The following is a 20,587-nucleotide window of genomic DNA, read 5'->3' on the forward strand; positions in this document are numbered from 1 at the left end:
AATGTATTATGAAAGACATTTCGGTGCAATTGCTTTTATTCGCAAATATTAATATAATAACCATCATATCGAAGTAAACTTGGAGTCACGCGATGACGTTGTGTGGTCCTCCCACTATGACTCCTCGGGAAAGCATGCAGTTTATTAGGCTACAGATGGAATAAGTTATGATGAACTTCACAGGGTGATGAAAGTGCAAGGTGATGAGATTCCAATAAATATCGAGGGTCTTATTCTGGTGACATGTTCATCGATGCTTGGCTGCCATTTGACAAATAAAAATAATCTCGCTCTTTTGTCCATACTAATCTCCTCAACTAGGCTATACCCACACTGTATCTGCCAGCTGTTGATTAGAGCACACGTGCCAATACCGGAGTGGGCACATTCACTATAAAACACGTAAACAATTTTGTGAGAAAACCATCAGTAGAGTTAAAAATGCGATAGAAACCCATTTAACTTTTTTTTTTTTTATTCGGTACATGGGAATTTAACCGCAAAAAGAATTTTTATGTGCACTACGTCATCACGAACAGCCTTTTATCCGCAAAAAGTAAATTTGATGGAAACACAGCTCTTGTTTTTATGCAGATTTTAGAATATTCGCATGAAAATCCGTCGCCAATTGGAGGGAAACCTCGCTAATGACTCATCCGACTCAAATTATTCTGAGAAAAAGCACAAAAGGAGAGAGCAGAGTCATTAGTTATTTTGGAGGCACTGAACTCCAGGTGGTGGCTAGTGTCTGAGGACCAACCCCCCTGGTGGCCTGCCAACCACTCCCTTTGAAGAGGGTTTGGGGACAATGGACAGAAATGCCACTGCTCATCAGGCTGCTCCAAATTAATCAGAGCCTTTGATATTCAGCATTAATTGGGTGTCCTGGCAGGATTTTCAGGGAAATACTGATACGACACATGGCCAGGTGGAGACTGGTGAGAGGCTTTGGTTGTAGTCTATTGAATAACATGACTGAGACCGACTTGGATGGATTGCCATTGCAGAACTATGGTATCGTGTGTCACAGTCATATGTTAACTGACAGTCGACTCCAGTTTGGCCCCTGTTCTGTTTTTATGTCTTCGTTTCGCGTTTCATTTCCATCGCTTCAGAAAACACGTCCCTGTCAAAGCCCAGAGATAAACACAGAGCAGTTCCCTTAAAAGGAGAAAGTATGCTGCTTTAGAGCACAGCCGGATAGATAGACAGCATTCCTACAGACTTTATAGGACCATCGGACTGAGGGTGCAAGAATCAAACTCTTGCCCTCAATGCCCTGACCATACCTTCCAATCTAAGAAGCCTGAGAAAGGTTGTGATTATTTACAGGCGACACAGTTCCAGAAATAGAGTTTCCAAGGCATGCATGAATTGTAAATGAAATAACGTCACATCAGTGCACATATGTGGTATTTATATGGGTAGTAGTTCATAACAATTATTATAGTATTACTGCTGTGGGGTGAGTCCACGCCAGCATGGGCGAAAAATATTTTTGGGTATCTCAGATTGTTCTGGCAATTCTCACGTTTGACATGCTTTTTACATTTGTATCAAAACCCTGGATTGTACATTTTACATTTACATTTTAGTCATTTAGCAGACGCTCTTATCCAGAGCGACTTACAGTTAGTGAGTGCATACATAATTTTTTATTTTTCATACTGGCCCCCCGTGGGAATTGAACCCACAACCCTGGCGTTGCAAACACCATGCTCTACCAACTGAGCTACATCCCTAAACTGTCATGGTCAAAACATATTGATACAACAGTAACTAAGATGGGGAGAAGTATGTCCATAATAAAGCGCTAATCTGCCTTCTTAAAAGCATTATCACCAAGGCAGGTCCTACAGGCTATAGTTTTGCCGCACCTGGACTACTGTTCAGTCATGTGGTCAGTGCCACAAAGAGGGACTTAGGAAAATTGGAATTGGCTCAGAACAGGGCAGCACGGCTGGCCCTTAGATGTACACAGAGAGCTAATATTAATAATATGCATGTCAATCACTCCTGGATCAAAGTGGAGGAGAGATTGATTTCATCACTACTTGTATTTGTGAGAGGTATTGACATGTTGAATGCACCAAGCTGTCTGTTTGAACCACTGGCACACAGCTCAGACACCCATGCATACCCCACAAGACATGCCACCAGAGGTCTCTTCACAGTCCCCAAGTCCAGAACAGACTATGGGAGGCGCACAGTACTACATAGAGCTATGACTACATGGAACTCTATTCCACATCAAGTAACTCATGCAAGCAGTAAAATTAGATTTAAAAAACAGATAGAAATACACCTTATGGAACAGCAGGGACTGTGAAGCAACACAAACATAGACACAGACACATCCATACACACACACGATAACATATGCACTATACAGACACGTACACATGGATTTTGTGTTGTAGATATGTGGTAGTAGAATAGTGGCCTGGGGGCACACACTTAATGTGTTGTGAAATCTGTTGTGAATGTATTGTAATGTTTTTAAAATTGTATAACTGCCTTAATTTTGCTGGACCCAAGGAAGAGTAACTGCTGCCTTGGCAGCAGCTACTTGGGATCCATAATAAATACAATTACAAATACAAACCATTGGCCATTTTAGGCTCCTTTTAGGCCTATACATGCCTCCTGTAAGACCCAATGTCCGTACATGATAGACTACAGATAACATCTTGGTATCATTATACTCCTAATAGTGTGCTCCAAAATATGGAGTATGTCTCCATTCTGAAATATTTAAAAAATCACATTAATTTAATCAACATTAAAAGTATTCATATTGATATCTCAAAATAACCTTTTTTTTATTGTGTTAAATCTTAAACATATTGTTTAAAACAATATACTCAAGAACATCAAATATTCCAAGTGGGCTTTCTGCTACTTTTAAAATGAGGATCAATTTTATGAGCACCATCAACACAGTGAATTGGAAAATGGATTCAAAGGGAACTACTTCTGCTGGTGATTTGCTGAATGTGCAATCCTACAGGAGGGTTGAGATTGGTTAATGACCTATAATTTCTTTGTATAAAATTGATCATTTCTTGAAAATTAGCAGAGAGCCCACTCTGGAAATTGTACGTGTTTGAAGAGTATATTGTTCCAAACAATATGTCTAAAAATAAGGAGAATCAAAAACGGGTACTTTGAGATAAAAAATAATATTTTTTTTATTGAATAAATTAAGGTGATATTTTTTATTTCAGAATATAAAAATTCTCCATATTTTAGAGCACACTGTTAGGAGTATAATGACACCAAGATGTTGACTGTACCATGTACGGATTCTAGGCTCTTACAGAAGGCATGTATAGGTCTAAAAAGGGCCTAAAACTGCTACTTTCATCATGATTTTCAAAACAAATGATTGTGATACAATTGTAAAAAGCATGTTAAACATCCTTCCCCCCAATGAAGTTTTTATGTGAGAATTGCCAGAACAATCTGTGCTATCAAAAATATTTTCAGGCCATGCTGCTGTGGAATCAACCTGTGCTCGTACTGTTGTAAAAAGTATGAGAATAGAAACATTAGTGAGATACACACACACACACACACACACACACACACACACACACACACACACACAATATTGGCGAGAGGTAGAGCACCTATTCGTTTTGCTGAAACAAACAGTCTATCTTGACAGTGGAATACATCATTTACTGACTCCACATAAGAACATTTTCTTCTCTGTCTTTCTCCTTTGTCTGGGCTTTGACAAAACAAAGTACTGTAATAGAAAGTTATGTTCTGTACTCTGAATGCATTTACATATACAAATTCATTTTTACCATACTCAAATTCCTAACCTAATGTTTCGTAATGATTTCCTTTTATGCAGATATTGTATCTCTTACATGGAAATTGTTATCTGTCCATGTACAGTATGTTCCTTTATGGTTATATGTATCTTTAGAAGGTCGATTTTGATTTGGCTAGTCAATCAACATTTGAGAACAATATCAGGGCTTGAGCAACAAGTGAATTAGAAATGTTAGCTTTATGCTGTCAGCGGCTGACTTTTACTGTAAGGTGTTGAATGCATTTGCATGATGGGGGTTTCCTGACTCTGCATAACATAGTGGCTTTAGATTTGACTGTTTTTGCAATTGCAGTGAGGTAAGTTGTGTGTGTGTTTTAAAACAAATGTTTCGGTTGAGACTTGAGTTCAGGCTAGTTTTATAATGTATACTCAGCCAGGTGTATGCAGACAGCATACTGTCACTGCACAACTAGCATCCATTATGCAAAGATGGTGGCTGCATGATATCATGTTTCCATAACACACACACACACACACACACACACACACACACACACACAAAACGTATACTATTGCAAATGCAAACACAGCCACATCTAAAGCCAACATTTTGCCATTCAATTAGCCTACTAGCCATCAGTGTTGCTGTGACAGGATTCACTTTCAGTACCACTCACACTCTAATAGGGACAGGTGATATAAAATAGATGAACAGCAGTCAGCACACACGTAAGAGACAATGAACAAAGACTGACATATGAAACCTACTGTGGGCTCTTGGGGTAGAATGGAAGAGTGACATGACTGAGTTCATGAATGTCAAAGACGGTGGGCTCTCCTGATATCGCCTGTCTCTTGGTCCTGTGCTGCTCCTGTAGTGCGCTTGCCTTGTGGACTTGTTGCGTCGCCGGTCTGATTACGGATCGGTATTTATCCAGTTCATTCTGAAGCTTTTGAATCAATTCGTCCTTTTGATCTAATTCCAGCTCCAGTTCGTCAATAAGTGCGTCTCGTTGTCGCAACTCTTCAATCTTCTCCTGTAATGCGTATTGGAGATCGCGTAACGTCCCCATAGTTTTCAGAGACGTCAGGATCAGCAGAGCGCTGCAAACTTTGCGAGTAAATCGAATGATGCTGAGATTTGGAAGGCAACCTCCCCGTTCAGTGCCACTACACAAATTAAACACTTTCGGGCAGAATGACTCATGCGCTTGATTTGAAACTCAGGTGAGTAGCCTATCAAATGAAAGGTTGGCCAAATGTGACGAACAATACGCTTCATTTTATTACTCACATACGTCAGTATCCAGAGTGAGCGTCAGCGCACAATAATTCATCCCCCCACGAGTGGTAACAAGTTGGATGCTCCCCTCAATACTATGATCAGCCAATCAGGTATCAGGTAATACACACGCCTATGCTCTATAAGATTCGTGGAGATGCACCCTACCTGTCAGAGATAGATTATATATGCACCATACCTGTCGTGCTGTATCTCATTTTGTAGGCAATTACTTTGCACAGAATATTGAATGGTTTCAATAGTAATGTGATAGTAACGTGATAGTAACGTGATAGTAATGTGATAGTAACGTGATAGTAACGTGACAGTAACGTGATAGTAATGTGACAGTAACGTGATAGTAACGTGACAGTAACGTGATAGTAACGTGACAGTAACGTGATAGTAACGTGACAGTAGCGTGATAGTAACGTGACAGTAACGTGATAGTAATGTGACAGTAACGTGATAGTAACGTGATAGTAACGTGATAGTAACGTGATAGTAACGTGACAGTAACCTGACAGTAACGTGATAGTAACGTGATAGTAACGTGACAGTAACGTGACAGTAACGTGATAGTAACGTGATAGTAACGTGATAGTAACGTGATAGTAACGTGACAGTAACGTGATAGTAACGTGATAGTAACGTGATAGTAACGTGACAGTAACGTGATAGTAACGTGATAGTAACGTGATAGTAATGTGTAGATATTGCAGAGACATATGCACTATAATGTTTATTCCATTTCTCTTCCCACCATTAAGAATCATGGTTTGAGACAGATCAAATTAAACTGTATGATGCTAACCACTTGTAATTTATAATCAGGCAGGATCACAATGATGATGGCATTCAGCCCTTTGAAGCTCCATGTTTTGACCCCAAAACACTGGGGTAACAGTTGAATAAGGAATTATGCTATTGCAATCACTGATAAATAGTTTGGATAGATCACTGTGTTTGAGCTAATGTTTGTGACAAGTCCCGGAAACGGAGGCAATAGAGATCAAAATAGAAATGTCTCTTTGGCTCTATTATACATAAATTAGACCATGCTTTTCTGTCTTATCATTGTTCCCTTGAGTGTCGCCTAATATTTATCCTCTTCTTCTTGTTTAACCCTTGAGCTATATTTGGTATTATAAACTGGCTGGTTCGAGCCCTGAATGCTGATTGGCTGACAGTCGTGGTATACCACGGGTATGACAAAACAGTTATGTTTACTGCTCTAACTATGTTGGTAACCAATTTATAATAGCAATAAGGCACCTCGGGGTTTGTGATATATGGCCAATATACCACGGCAACTCCACGTTGCGTGGTGCGTAAGAACAGCCATAAGCCGTGGTATCTTGGCCATATACCACACCCCCTCAGGCCTTATTGCTTAAGCCTACCTTAGCCACAGACTTGATATAGTAGTAGTGATGCCGAATCAGGACACCAGTCCTGATAAGAGTCTACAGCACCCTCCTATGGCCACCTCATATCATACACATAGCCCATAATCCCATGAAATAATAATCCCATGTACATTGCAAAACTAGGCAGACAGCACTCCAGTTGACAATTATCTCCAGGCAATATAAGCAGTTGTCTAACATATTTCAGAGCATTCAGTGGAATGCAGTTTGAGCCTCGGCTCATATGACATCATCTGTGACAGACACAGCTGTCCAATTACAGTTTTTCTCAATTGCTAAAACACTAAACCCTATTGTCTGAACCAAATGCTCAGTTGCCTGAACCCACTGATTGAATCAATCACTCTTTTGGCGAAACCATAAGCACTTTTCACCTGTTTAGACATAACTTGCCAACACATTTTCATTGTGATGCACCCGTGCTGCATAATGGTGAGCACAGGTGACAAAAGTCAAACACAATTAGAGCACAGGTATCACCACTTGAACACAACAACTCAAAATTGATCACACTTGTGGCTAATGATGTGAGGGAACATATACAGTAAGCCAGTTCAGAGAGCACTGGTTTGTGAGGCCCTACAATGGATAGAAATCTGAGAGGAAGAGTTCGTGTGAGACGAGGTCGAGGTGGTTGAGGTGGTCAGCGAAGACAAAGAACAGTAATATCTGATGAAATCAGAGCTACTGTGATTGACCATGTTCTTGTCCATGGTATGAGCATGAGGGAGGCTGGACAAAGGGTACAACCAAACATCAGTAGATTCACTGTGTCCACCATAATCCGAAGATTTAGAGAAGAGAACAGGTAATTACCTTTTTTTGACATTATAGTACAGTATGTAAATGTTGACAGCAATTACTGTATGACATACTATATACTGTACCACAGTATACTGTAAGTAAATATATGTTTCAGTACATCACTGTACCAATGTACTGTAGTATTGTAATGGAGGGTTGGTCTAACTGTTTGTAGGCCTAGTATTCCATGTATATGTTTTGTAACTCCATGTTCTCTTTTTGTAGAATTGAAAGACTGCCACATGGGGGTGGGAGGACAGGTATGTTCTCCCCACACCAAGAGACCCTAATTGTTGATATGGTCCGTGAGAACAATGCCATTAAACTGAGCGAAATTCAGCAGAAGATAATTGAGGACCATTTAAATTTTGAGGGTATCAACAGTGTCAGCCTCTCTACTGTTGATCGTGTCCTCAAGCGCAACAGACTGCGCATGAAACAGCTATACAGAGTGCCCTTTGATCGAAACTCAGACAGAGTCAAAGAGCAAAGATTCCAGTATGTACAGGTTGGCATATATCCAGACACATTCAATGTTGATTACTCTAAGTAGTGATTTACTGTAGTGGCCTAAATCACTTTTTCCCGTATCACTTACAAAACTATATCTATTTCTACAGAGGGTTTTTCAACTGGATGCAATGGAAAGACCCCATCAATACATCTACATGGATGAAGCTGGGTTTAATCTCACCAAAAGGAGAAGGAGAGGCCGTAATGTGATTGGCCATCGGGCCATTGTTGGTGTTCCTGGGCAGAGTGGTGGCAATGTCACATTATGTGCTGCCATCAGCAATCATGGGGTTGTCCACCATCATGCCAACCTGGGGCCCTACAACACTCACCAGCTCCTCATTTTCCTCAATCACATGCGAGATGCTTTGTTAGGGGCAGCAGGATGAGCATCCCATCTATGTTGTTGTTTGGGACAATGTGAGTTTTCACAGAGCCCTCCAGGTTAGAGAGTGGTACAATATGAACCAAGGTTTTATCAATCTTTGCCTTCCACCTACTCCCCTTTCCTAAACCCCATTGAGGAATTATTCTTCTCATGGCGGTGGAAGGTATATGAACGCCAACCTTACACCAGGGTAAATCTCCTGCAAGCCATGGGACTTGCCTGTGGTGACATAGGTGTGGAGGCATGCCAAGCCTGGATACGGCATGCCAGGGGTTTTTTCCCCCGTTGCCTGGCCAGACAAAATGTGGCCTGTGATGTGGATGAAGTCCTGTGGCCTGACCCAGTACGGAGACATGATGCTGTGGCTGAGTAATGCACTTATTTGTATATTTTTGTACTTTATTTTTACATGGGCTTACTGTACACAAGTGGCAAACGCATAAGATTTCTGTTTGTTTTTACAAGTGCTACATGTAAATGCACAAGATTTCTGTTTTGTCTTTTTGTACAAGTTTTGCAACATGCATTTAGCCTACAGTGAACAATAAACATTTATTTCTCCAGCTTCATGTCCTGAGCATTGTGTTTTCTATTTTTCTACGTAGTGTTTAGTGACTGTTCAGTAGTGTTTTTAATTTTGATTGACTCGGGGCACGATTTGACAACATAGTTCAGTTTTGAGCACAGATTGAACTGTTTTGAGGTGAAAGTTTGGTTTTGCAAGAAGAGTCTGAGGTTTTGTGAATGTAGCTTGAAAATTGGGTTTTGTGTTCACAGTTAAGAGAAAAGGAGAGCAGCTTTCAAGAAATGTGTCTTAGCAATCGAGAAAAACTGTAAGATAATTAAATGAGTGTGTGTACCTATGTGCATTGTGTGTGTGCGTAAGTGTTTGTGTGTGTGTGTGTTTGTGTGTTTTATGAGAGGATTTAAGACACCAGCCTCAGTTACATTAAAGTGTCTGAGAGAGAGAGAGAGAGAGAGAGAGAGAGAGAGAGAGAGAGAGAGAGAGAGAGAGAGAGAGAGAGAGAGAGAGAGAGAGGGGAGAGGAGGGGAGAGGGAGAGAGCGAGAGAGAGCGAGTAGAGAGAGAGAGAGAGAGAGAGAGAGAGAGCGAGAGAGAGCGAGTAGAGAGAGAGAGAGAGAGAGAGAGAGAGAGAGAGAGAGAGAGAGAGAGAGAGAGAGAGAGAGAGAGAGAGAGAGAGAGCCGGGTGAGGAGGAGGGATGCAAATGCAGAGTGTAGTGCCTCTGTTCTAGATGCCAGGCCACTGGTAACCCCAGGCAGGCCACTGGTAACCCCAGGCAGGCCACTGGTAACCAGGCAGGCCACTGGTAACCAGGCAGGCCACTGGTAACCAGGCAGGCCACTGGTAACCCCAGGCAGGCCACTGGTAACCCCAGGCAGGCCACTGGTAACCCCAGGCAGGCCCCTGGTAACCCCAGGCAGGCCCCTGGTAACCCCAGGCAGGCCACTGGTAACCAGGCAGGCCACTGGTAACATGGCAGGCCACTGGTAACCTCAGGCAGGCCACTTGTAACCCCAGGCAGGCCACTGGTAACCAGGCAGGCCACTGGTAACATGGCAGGCCACTGGTAACATGGCAGGCCACTGGTAACCTCAGGAAGGCCACTGGTAACCTCAGGCAGGCCACTGGTAACCCCAGGCAGGCCACTGGTAACCAGGCAGGCCACTGGTAACCAGGCAGGCCACTGGTAACCTGGCAGGCCCCTGGTAACCCCAGGCAGGCCACTGGTAACCAGGCAGGCCACTGGTAACCAGGCAGGCCACTGGTAACCCCAGGCAGGCCACTGGTAACCAGGCAGGTCACTGGTAACCAGGCAGGCCACTGGTAACCAGGAAGGCCCCTGGTAACCAGGCAGGCCCCTGGTAACCCCAGGCAGGCCACTGGTAACCAGGCAGGCCACTGGTAACCCCAGGCAGGACACTGGTAACCCCAGGCAGGCCACTGGTAACCCAAGGTAGGCCACTGGTAAACCAGGCAGGCCACTGGTAACCAGGCATGCCACTGGTAACCCCAGGCAGGCCACTGGTAAACAGGCAGGCCACTGGTAACCCCAGGCAGGCCACTGGTAGCCCCAGGCAGGCCACTGGTAACTGGTAACCCAAGGCAGGCCACTGGTAACCCTAGGCAGGCCACTGGTAACCCCAGGCAGACCACTGGTAACCACAGGCAGGCCACTGGTAACACAAGGCAGGCCACAGTTTCATCATAAAGTAGCACATGAGCAGAAACGGTTGTTTAACGATCAGGAATAGGCCTACAGAGAATGCGGTCACACAGCCACCCTTGTTCACAAACAGATCCTAACCATGAAGAAGCATTTTGCTCCCATCTTGTGGCAATTGTTATTAGCTGCATATCTAGAGGAGAATATCTGGAACAGTGGCCACGTTCTGTTATGTGTGTGTGTGTGTGTGTGTGTGTGTGTGTGTGTGTGTCTGTGGAGAAACTGCCCTGAGGCTGTGTTTACAATAGTCACACTTTGCTCACAGGGCACAGTGCTCACATTGAGATCTTTGAGAGTTGCAAAGTGTTTAGTGTTAACACTTTCAATGAGACTTGAGTATAACTGTAGGTACTGTGTAATAAAAGGGAATAGCATGAGTCGGACTCAGATCCTCAAATCAAATCATCACATTATACAGCAAGGGGGAGAGACAGAGAGACAGAGAGACAGCGAAAGGGAGAGCCAGAGAGACAAAGAGACAGAGAAAGGGAGAGACAGAGAGACAGAGAGAGGGAGAGCCAGAGAGACAGAGAGAGGGAGAGCCAGAGAGCCAGAGAGAGGGAGAGCCAGAGAGACAGAGAGAGGGAGAGCCAGAGAGACAGAGAGAGGGAGAGACAGAGAGAGGGAGAGCCAGAGAGCCAGAGAGACAGAGAGACAGAGAGACAGCGAGAGGGAGAGACAGAGAGACATAGAGAGAGGGAGAGACAGAGAGACAGTGAGACAGCGAGACAGCAAGAGGGAGAGCCAGAGAGACAGAGAGACAGAGAGACAGAGAGACAGAGAGCCAGAGAGCCAGAGAGAGGGAGAGACAGAGAGACAGAGAGCCAGAGAGCCAGAGAGAGGGAGAGACAGAGAGACAGAGAGACAGCGAGAGGGAGAGACAGAGACAGAGAGACAGAGAGACAGAGAGACAGAGAGACAGAGAGACAGAGAGACAGAGAGACAGCAAGAGGGAGAGCCAGAGAGACAGAGAGACAGAGAGACAGAGAGACAGAGAGCCAGAGAGCCAGAGAGAGAGAGAGACAGAGAGACAGAGAGCCAGAGAGCCAGAGAGAGGGAGAGACAGAGAGACAGAGAGACAGCGAGAGGGAGAGACAGAGACAGAGAGACAGAGAGACAGAGAGACAGAGAGACAGAGAGACAGAGAGACAGAGAGACAGCAAGAGGGAGAGCCAGAGAGACAGAGAGACAGAGAGACAGAGAGACAGAGAGCCAGAGAGCCAGAGAGAGGGAGAGACAGAGAGACAGAGAGACAGCGAGAGGGAGAGACAGAGACAGAGAGACAGCGAGAGGGAGAAACAGATAGACAGAGAGACAGAGAGACAGAGAGAGGGAGAGACAGAGAGATAGAGAGAGGGAGAGACGGAGAGAGGGAGAGAGGGAGAGAGGGAGAGACGGAGTGACAGAGAGAGGGAGAGACAGAGAGAGGGAGAGACAGAGAGAGGGAGAGACAGAGAGACAGAGAGACAGCGAGAGGGAGAGACAGAGACAGGGACAGAGAGACAGAGAGACAGAGAGACAGCGAGAGGGAGAGACGGAGAGACAGAGAGACAGCGAGAGGGAGAGACAGAGAGACAGAGAGAGGGAGAGACAGAGAGACAGAGAGACAGCGAGAGGGAGAGACAGAGACAGAGAGACAGAGAGACAGAGAGACAGAGAGACAGAGAGACAGAGAGACAGAGAGACAGCGAGAGGGAGAGACGGAGAGACAGAGAGAGGGAGAGACAGAGAGGCAGAGAGAGGGAGAGCCAGAGAGCCAGAGAGACGGAGCGACAGAGAGACAAAGAGGGGGAGAGGGGGAGAGACAGAGGGGGGAGATGGAGAGGGTGAGAGAGAGAGAGAGAGACAGAGAGACAGTGAGACAGAGAGATGGAGAGACAGAGAGACAGAGAGACAAGGCAAGAAGGGCCTTCTATGCCATCAAAAGGAACATAAAATTTGACATACCAATTAGGATCTGGCTAAAAATACTTCAATCAGTTATAGAAACCATTGCCCTTTATGGTTGTGAGGTCTGGGTCCGCTCACCAACCAAGAATTCACAAAATGGGACAAACACCAAATTGAGACTCTTCATGCAGAATTTTGCAAAAATATCCTCAGTGTACAACGAAAAACACAAAATAATGCATGCAGAGCAGAATTAGGCCGATACCCGCTAATGATCAAAATCCAGAAAACAACAGTTAAATTCTACAACCACCTAAAAGGAAGAGATTACCAAACCTTCCATAACAAAGCCATCACCTACAGAGAGTTGAACTTGGAGAAGAGTTTCCTAAGCAAGCTGGTCCTTGGGCTCTGTTCACAAACACAAACAGACCCCACGGAGCCCCAGGACAAAAACAACAACACAATTAGACCCAACCAAATCATGAGAAAACAAAAAGAGAATGACTTGACACATTGGAAAGAATTAACAAAAAAACAGAGCAAACTAGAATGCTATTTGTCCCTAAACAGAGAGTACACAGTGGCAGAATACCTGACCACTGTGACTGACCCAAACTTAAGGAAAGCTTTGACTATGTACAGACTCAGTGAGCATAGCCTTGCTATTGAGAAAGGCCGCCGTAGGCAAACATGGCTCTCAAGAGAAGACAGGCTATGTGCACACTGCCCACAAAATGAGGTGGAAACTGAGCTGCACTTCCTAACCTCCTGCCAAATGTATGACCATATTAGAGACACATATTTCCCTCAGATTACACAGATCCACAAAGAATTTGAAAACAAACCCAATTTTGATAAACTCCCTTATCTGCTGGGTGAAATACCTCAGTGTGCCATCACAGCAGCAACATTTGTGACCTGTTGCCACAAGAAAAGGGCAACCAGTTAAGAACAAACACCATTGTAAATACAACCCATATTTATGTTTATTTATTTTCCCATTTGTACTTTAACTATTTGCACATTGTTACAACACTGTATATAGACATAATATGACATTTGAAATGTCTTTATTCTTTTGGAACTTTTGTGAGTGTAATGTTTACTGTTCATTTTTTATTGTTTATTTCACTTTTGTTTATTATCTATTTCACTTGCTTTGGCAATGTTAACATACGTTTCCCATGCCAATAAAGCCCGTAAATTGAAATTGAAATTGAGAGAGAGAGAGAGAGAGAGAGAGAGAGAGAGAGAGAGAGAGAGAGAGAGAGAGAGAGAGAGAGAGAGAGAGAGAGAGAGAGAGAGAGAGAGAGAGAGAGAGAGAGAGAGAGAGAGAGAGAGAGAGAGAGAGAGAGAGAGTGAGACAGAGAGACAGAGAGAAAGCGAGGGGGGCGAGAGAGACAGAGAGACAGAGAGACAGAGAGACAGAAAGAAAGCGAAGGGGGCGAGAGAGAGACAGAGAGACAGAGAGAAAGCGAGGGGGGCGAGAGAGAGACAGAGAGACAGAGAGACAGAGAGGGGGAGAACACAAGGTGCTGACTGACTAAAATACCAGTGCATCCATCAATGACTCAGAGAAAGATGCCAAATATCCACGTTATTAAAACTGTGAATCAAGCTCCTCTGTGACAAGGCAGATACATATCGTGACATCTCCCACTCAAGTGGGATTTGTGCAATCTCAAGAGATCAGTATCTCCAGGAGACCAAACATGGCACTAATCATGTCTGGAGTAGAATGGAGTGAATGGAATGGTATCAAACATATGAAAACCATGTTTTTGATACCATTACATTTACTCCATTCCAGCCATTATTATGAGCCGTTCTCCCCTCAGCAGCCTCCACTGGTAGAGTCAGAGTCATATCGGCACCGATGCACACTCATAATAAGTATACTCTGAGTCAGGACACTCAATATTGTAGTGAAGTGTATAAGTACCCAACAGTGCTCTCATAATATCAATCAGCGATAAAAATACACTTTCACAAGAGTCAGTGGATTGTCAATATCAGTGGACCACTCTGTCAGTGCACTCAATACAGGCCTATGTGTGAGGGTCAGTGGATAATGATCAAAAGTGACTTCGGTTCCACAAAGCTTGTTTACAACTTTAGGCAATGCCTTGGTTGCTCATTAGCAGTACATCAGGATTCGGGACACGTATAATCAATGGTGCCCAAACAACAAGAGCTGAGAGTGGCGCAGTGGTCTGTGCCACTAGAGATCCTGGTTCGAATCCATGCTCTGTCGTAGCCGGCCGCGACCGGGAGACCCATGGGGCGGCGCACAATTGGCCCAGCGTCGTCCAGGGTAGGGGAGGGAATGGCCTGCAGGGATGTAGCTCAGTTGGTAGAGCATGGCGTTTGCAACGCCAGGGTTGTGGGTTTGATTCCCACGGGGGGCCAGTATGAAAAAATAATAAAAATAATGTATGCACTCACTAACTGTAATAGCAACTAAACACCAGGACAATATGTCTAAACAGTTCCAATGTATTTCTAGAGCACATTCTATGAGTAAACCAATCATAGGGGCCACTCATCGTTGCACAACAGTTAGGTGAATATGTCTAATGAATAAGTTACTCATCACAACAGACATAACATTGTCCCCTCACTTCTCTCCAGGTTACATCACCATGGTGACTGTCTGCATAAAATGACAAACCACAGCTTTTAGCTGAACAGCCCTGAATGGGGCCACAGTAAGGGGTTATTAGAAGCACCCAGTTGAAATTGCTCTGAAGCATTTGAGGGACATGAAAAGTGATATCTGAAAAGCAACGCACAGACTCGAGTAGGCCTACTGTATTTGGCCAAAGATGCATAAATATTGTAGGTCGATATATTGGACTCATTTTTGCATAAAAAGCCTGGTGGTGCTAGGGACTTCCTGTGTTAGGGACTTCCTAAGAGGTTGAAGATGGAGCCAATCAGTTAAAATCACCAGACTTCTGTCTAAAAATTACCGCAACACTACCAGATGAAATTACTAAGTGATTTATGAGCAAATCCTTCTTAATTTTTGGATGTCTGGCTTATTGGCCTCTCCCCACATTCATTTTACAGACGCGCTTATCCAGAACGATTTACAGTTAGTGAGTGCATACATTTTTTAATTATTTTTCATACTGGCACGCCGTGGGAATCGAACACACAACCCTGGCGTTGCAAGCGCCATGCCCTACCAAATGAGCTACACGGGGCACAGGATCTATGCACAATATAAAGAGTTAAATGCATTATTTGTAAGGCTAAGCATAATGGACAAAATTTGTTTGGAAAAAGGAAAACAAAGGAACAGGAAAGACATTACCCACTGGGCACAGTTGTCAATTCAACGTCTATTCCACGTTGGTTCAACGTAATTTCACTGAAATTATGTGGAAACAACGTTGATTGAACCAGTGTGTGCCCTGCAGGTAATTATGGTGAAGTAGCAATAATAAACGATGTGGTACCTGTCAGACTTGGAATGTTTCCGAAATGCTTCACTGTTTAACTCCTGGAAGGTTCGGTGAGCTTGAGGTTCCGCCGAGATGCCTTGGGCACGCCTGGTTCTAGGTCCAATTATCTGCGCGCTGGGCAGAACGGATTGACATTTGTGCAGTTTTCGTTTTAATTCGTGGATCTCTTCTTCCTTCTCGGCGAGACGCATCTCCATGTCCTTAATTCTCTCCTCTTTTATCAAAATAATATTTTTAAAGTCTTCTTCTAAATCACTCATGTTGGAACCTGCACAAACTTTATCCAGTCGGGAATAAAAGATGCTATAGGATCCAATGCGCTACTAAAACAAAACAATTCTGAGGTAGAAATATGGAGATCAAATCGTCCAAAACGTTCAGTTCACTGTAGAGAGGACAGTTGAGTAACGGCGACCGGGAATGCTGAGTGCTGCTTTTCCTCAGTCCCTCGCGTGTTGGACTGACTAATGGTTATATCTTATTGAGAAACCAATTAAAGTCTGCTGCTTTCAAGCACAATGCGTGCAGAGACTGCCGTTCAACGTTGAACATCAGCAACTAAACATAGGACAGCATTTCCGAAATCATTCTAATTATCACTCTCAACCCTAAACTATCTGCCTGAAATACCATAAATGACCATATGAGCCAGTGGATGACGTAGTTTTATGTAACTTGATCCAGCACTTATATGCGAAATTGTCTGAGGCTATTGCTACCCCTCGCTGTCTCACTGACTGCTCATCTATGAAACCCTTGCGCCCCCAATGTAAAAGAGAGAGAGAGAGAGAGAGAGGGAGAGAGAGAGAGAGAGAGATGGGCTTAAAGTTATTTTTGCCATTGGATCAAAGTGTACATTATTGCTCAAACTCTATTTGCTGAAACGATTCAATCGTTTCACTCTCTTTAAAATGCACTTATATTTAATATATTCCACATACTGTGGACCCAAAATGTTTTACAAATTTAGGGAGGTGTCATGTGATGTGAGTCACCCAGCTGTGTTAATGGTTTATTGATCCATCACTTCTATCAATTATCACCTTGTGTTGTTTATCAAAGGACATAAATATATCACTATTTCCTGTAAAATTGCATCACCAGATGATTTCACTTAGAGACACCTTTTGAATATGCAGGAATCTCCAGTAGCAACTCAGCATGACCACAAGTTCATATTTTTTTAGCAAAACAACAGATGCAGAACCTGTAGCAGTTTGCAACATAGCTAGTGATCCGTAATACTTTGTATAGGCCTACTGCTAGCTACAAATATAGAGAGACGTGCGCACGCACACACACACACACACGCACGCACACGCACACGCACACACATACACACACCTGACCTGGGTTCAAATACTATTTAGGGTATTTACATTACTTTAAAATATATTTCGAAGTAAGTATTTGGATATTGTTTCTTTGAAAATACAAGTGGTTGAATATTGAAATGTATTTGGAAATACACTTGGAAAGTATTGGCATGTATTTGGAAATACACTTGGAAAGTATTGGCATATATTTGGAAAAACTGAAATACACAGACAAGTGTATTTTTAAATACAAATAGTCAAATACCATGCAATTGAACCCAGGTCTGTTTGTTCCAAGGGGTATTTGAAATAATGTATTTGGAAACAAGTATTTGAAAATAGTTTCAAATAGTAGGCTATATATAGGAAATTATTTGAAAATACTTGAAAATACTTCAAATAGAAGTAGTGGATTTTGCCAAATTATTTGAAAATACTTAAATACACAGAAAATAAGTATTTCAAATATAAATATTCAAATACACATGTATTTTAACCCAGGTCTGGCACGCACTCTTCCCAACATTTCTCAAATGTAAATATCAACTGCTAGTGCCATCACCCTTTCCTGCAGTGAAATGACCAAATCGCCCTCTAGTGGCCTCATGGGTGGAATGTTATTAATATCTTTCATAATTTCATAAACTTTTTTTTATGCCGAAAATCTGGTGTTTCTATGTCAAACGGTTTTGTTATATTTCAGTCTTCTGTGATTTATATAAAGTAAAATATTGGGATGCAAACTGACAATTGAATACATTTCAACTCTATATCTGACATGGTACAGGTGTCTTCTTTTTTTAAGCCCATAACCATGTATGTGAGGTGTATAATTTTGTTTCAAAGTAGATTTGTTTAAGACTACCAAGACCCTGATTTAGCCCACTGCAGTAAAAGGCTAATCTGACTTTGTCATTCAGGCCATCTACAATGGGGATCCTGCTATGATTGGCACGTGAGCAAAAGGCAGAATAGATATTCTGGCCCATCCTTATCTTCACTTAGGGTATTGTGTTTCAGAGGAGGCAGGCAGGGCAGACATTAGTCACCTCTTTCCTGTAATGCATACATATTCTCTCATTGAAACCAGAGAGAGAACACAGGATGTTTCAAAATCAATATTGTTTACCTCATTTGCCTGGCCAGCAGAAATGATCTGGGAGGACGGATGGACTGCAGAGTAGAACAGAGCACTCACGGCATAGCCCCATAAACACTGAATCGGAATCTCTGAATCTGAATCTGTTGGACAGACAAAGGGGTAGGGTGGTACAGGTTATAGGTGTGGTAGAGGTAGAGGTACATTGTTTTGAGGGAGCAATAGACAGGACACAAATACATACACAGATAAAGTGCAGAGCAATAGACACCAACATTATCGGTACATACACAATCCACTTTATCACAGCTCCCTATGTTGCTAAAGCTCTAAAAAAACAACGTTGATATTATTCATGCCTGGATGGATGCTATTCTCACAAGGCTTTGAAGAGAGTGGAGACAGAAGCCTGGAGATTCAAAGCCACATCCAGACATTTTCCAGATTACTGAAATGTGTCTCTAATGCCTTTTGAAGTTAAATTGGAGTACATTACTATACATTTTTCTAAGCATTTAAAGCATAACTGTTAGAGTAGCTTGATCTTCTTTAGCTTATGAGTGGAATTTGTCTCTCTGTGCAGCGACTATTGGGCACTTTTCCAGATGGTCACTGAAGCAGATCTCTCAAGGCAAATGCTTAAGACAACAAACTGTACCTGAAACCGTCAGCGACCTATCCCGATGATGGGTTTTTGTATAAAATTAGATATTCCCTCCCTTAGTTCTCCCACTCCATCTCTCCTGTCTCTATACGTCTCTCCCACCCTCCCTTCCTCTCTCTCCCTTTATTACTGTCTTTCTGCCTCAATTTCTCTATTACATTTCAATTTCAATTTAAGGGGCTTTATTGGCATGGGAAACATTATGTTAACATTGCCAAAGCAAGTGAAATAGCGTCACCGGCTTACTAGCTACTGCCGATCCATTTATCATCACTCCATTTGTCTTGTCTTCAATCACACACACCTGGTCCTTATTCCCTCATTAGTCATGGTATAAGTGTTCCCTCTGCTTCCTTGTCTGTGTGGGTGATTGTTTATTGTGGAGGTTTGTGGGGCCGTTCAAAGTCCCGAGGAGAGTCAACGAGGTCACTTATAGGTTATTACTTCCCCCTGATTACCGTATTAACCCCTCGTTTCATGTGTCTCTCCTCAGGCCGGTGGTAGCTGGTCCGCTCCTGGAGGCTGAGGTGCAGGAGGTCCCTCCACCTCCTCTGGACATCGAGGGGCCCCGGCGTACTCTGTCCGTTCCATCCTGGATTCGAGGCGTCGGGTGGGGGGCCTTCAATACCTTGTGGAGTGGGAGGGGTACGGTCCGGAGGAACGGTGCTGGGTTCTGGTGAGGGATATCCTCGATCCCTCCATGTTACGGGATTTCCACCGTCACCATCCGGCTCGCCCTGCTCCACATCCTCCTGGCCGTTCCCGAGGCGCGCAGCTGGAGCCGCGCGTCAAGGGGGGAGGTACTGTCACGACTTCTGCCGAGGCTGCCTCCCCTCCTTGTTCGGGCAGGTTTCGGCTTTCGGCGTCACCGGCTTACTAGCTACTGCCAATCCATTTATCATCACTCCATTTGTCTTGTCTTCAATCACACACACCTGGTCCTTATTCCCTCATTAGTCATGGTATAAGTGTTCCCTCTGCTTCCTTGTATGTGTGGGTGATTGTTAATTGTGGAGGTTTGTGTAGCTCGGTGGAGCTTGTGTATTTTCTATCGATGGGCGTATTCTCCCGTGTGCCTTGTATTTTCCAGTGAGCCTGTTTTGTGACCTGGAGTGTGTTTGACGCATTTCTGCGTAATCCTGTATTTTGCGGATTAAAGCCTATTATTCTGTGATTTACCCTCCTGCGCCTGACTTCTTCAACACCACCTCATCACAAATAGATAATAAACAAAAGTGAAATAAACAATAAAAAATTAACAGTAAACATTACACTCACAAAAGTTCCAAAAGAATAAAGACATTTCAAATGTCAGATTATGTCTATATTTTATACAGTGTTGTAATGATGTGCAAATAGTTAAAGTACAAAAAGGGAAAATAAATAAACATAAATATGGGTTGTATTTACAATGGTGTTTGCTCTTCACTGGTTGAGCTTTTCTTGTGGCAACAGGTCACACATCTTCCTGTTGTGATGGCACACTGTGATATTTTACCTAATAGATTTTTACATTTTACATTTACGTCATTTAGCAGACACTCTTATCCAGAGCGACTTACAAATTGGTGCATTCACCTTATAGCCAGTGGGATAACCACTTTACAATATGTTTTATTTTTTTATTTTTTTATTTTTTATTTGGGGTGGGGTAAGGGGGGGTAGAAGGATTACTTTATCCTATCCCAGCTATTCC

General features: G+C 43.2%; 1 protein-coding gene across 3 annotated transcripts in view; it reads right to left on the bottom strand.

The window, feature by feature from the left end:
• Nucleotides 1–16,471, bottom strand: part of LOC121532297 (cGMP-dependent protein kinase 1) — a 215,892-nt gene extending 199,421 nt beyond the window's left edge. Inside the window, exon 1 of one of the 3 annotated variants that reach the window (XM_041838310.2) lies at nt 15,807–16,471. In XM_041838310.2, the coding sequence (XP_041694244.1) occupies nt 15,807–16,072 (266 nt within the window). In that variant the 5' untranslated portion in view covers nt 16,073–16,471. Of the gene's footprint in view, nt 1–4,555; nt 5,000–15,806 lie in introns of those variants that run through there. The other 2 variants (XM_041838196.2, XM_041838285.2) reach the window with 2 other exon arrangements.
• Nucleotides 16,472–20,587: the final 4,116 nt, after the last annotated feature.

This window comes from Coregonus clupeaformis, chromosome 1 (genome assembly GCF_020615455.1).
Source record: "Coregonus clupeaformis isolate EN_2021a chromosome 1, ASM2061545v1, whole genome shotgun sequence".
NCBI classification, from domain to species: domain Eukaryota; kingdom Metazoa; phylum Chordata; class Actinopteri; order Salmoniformes; family Salmonidae; genus Coregonus; species Coregonus clupeaformis.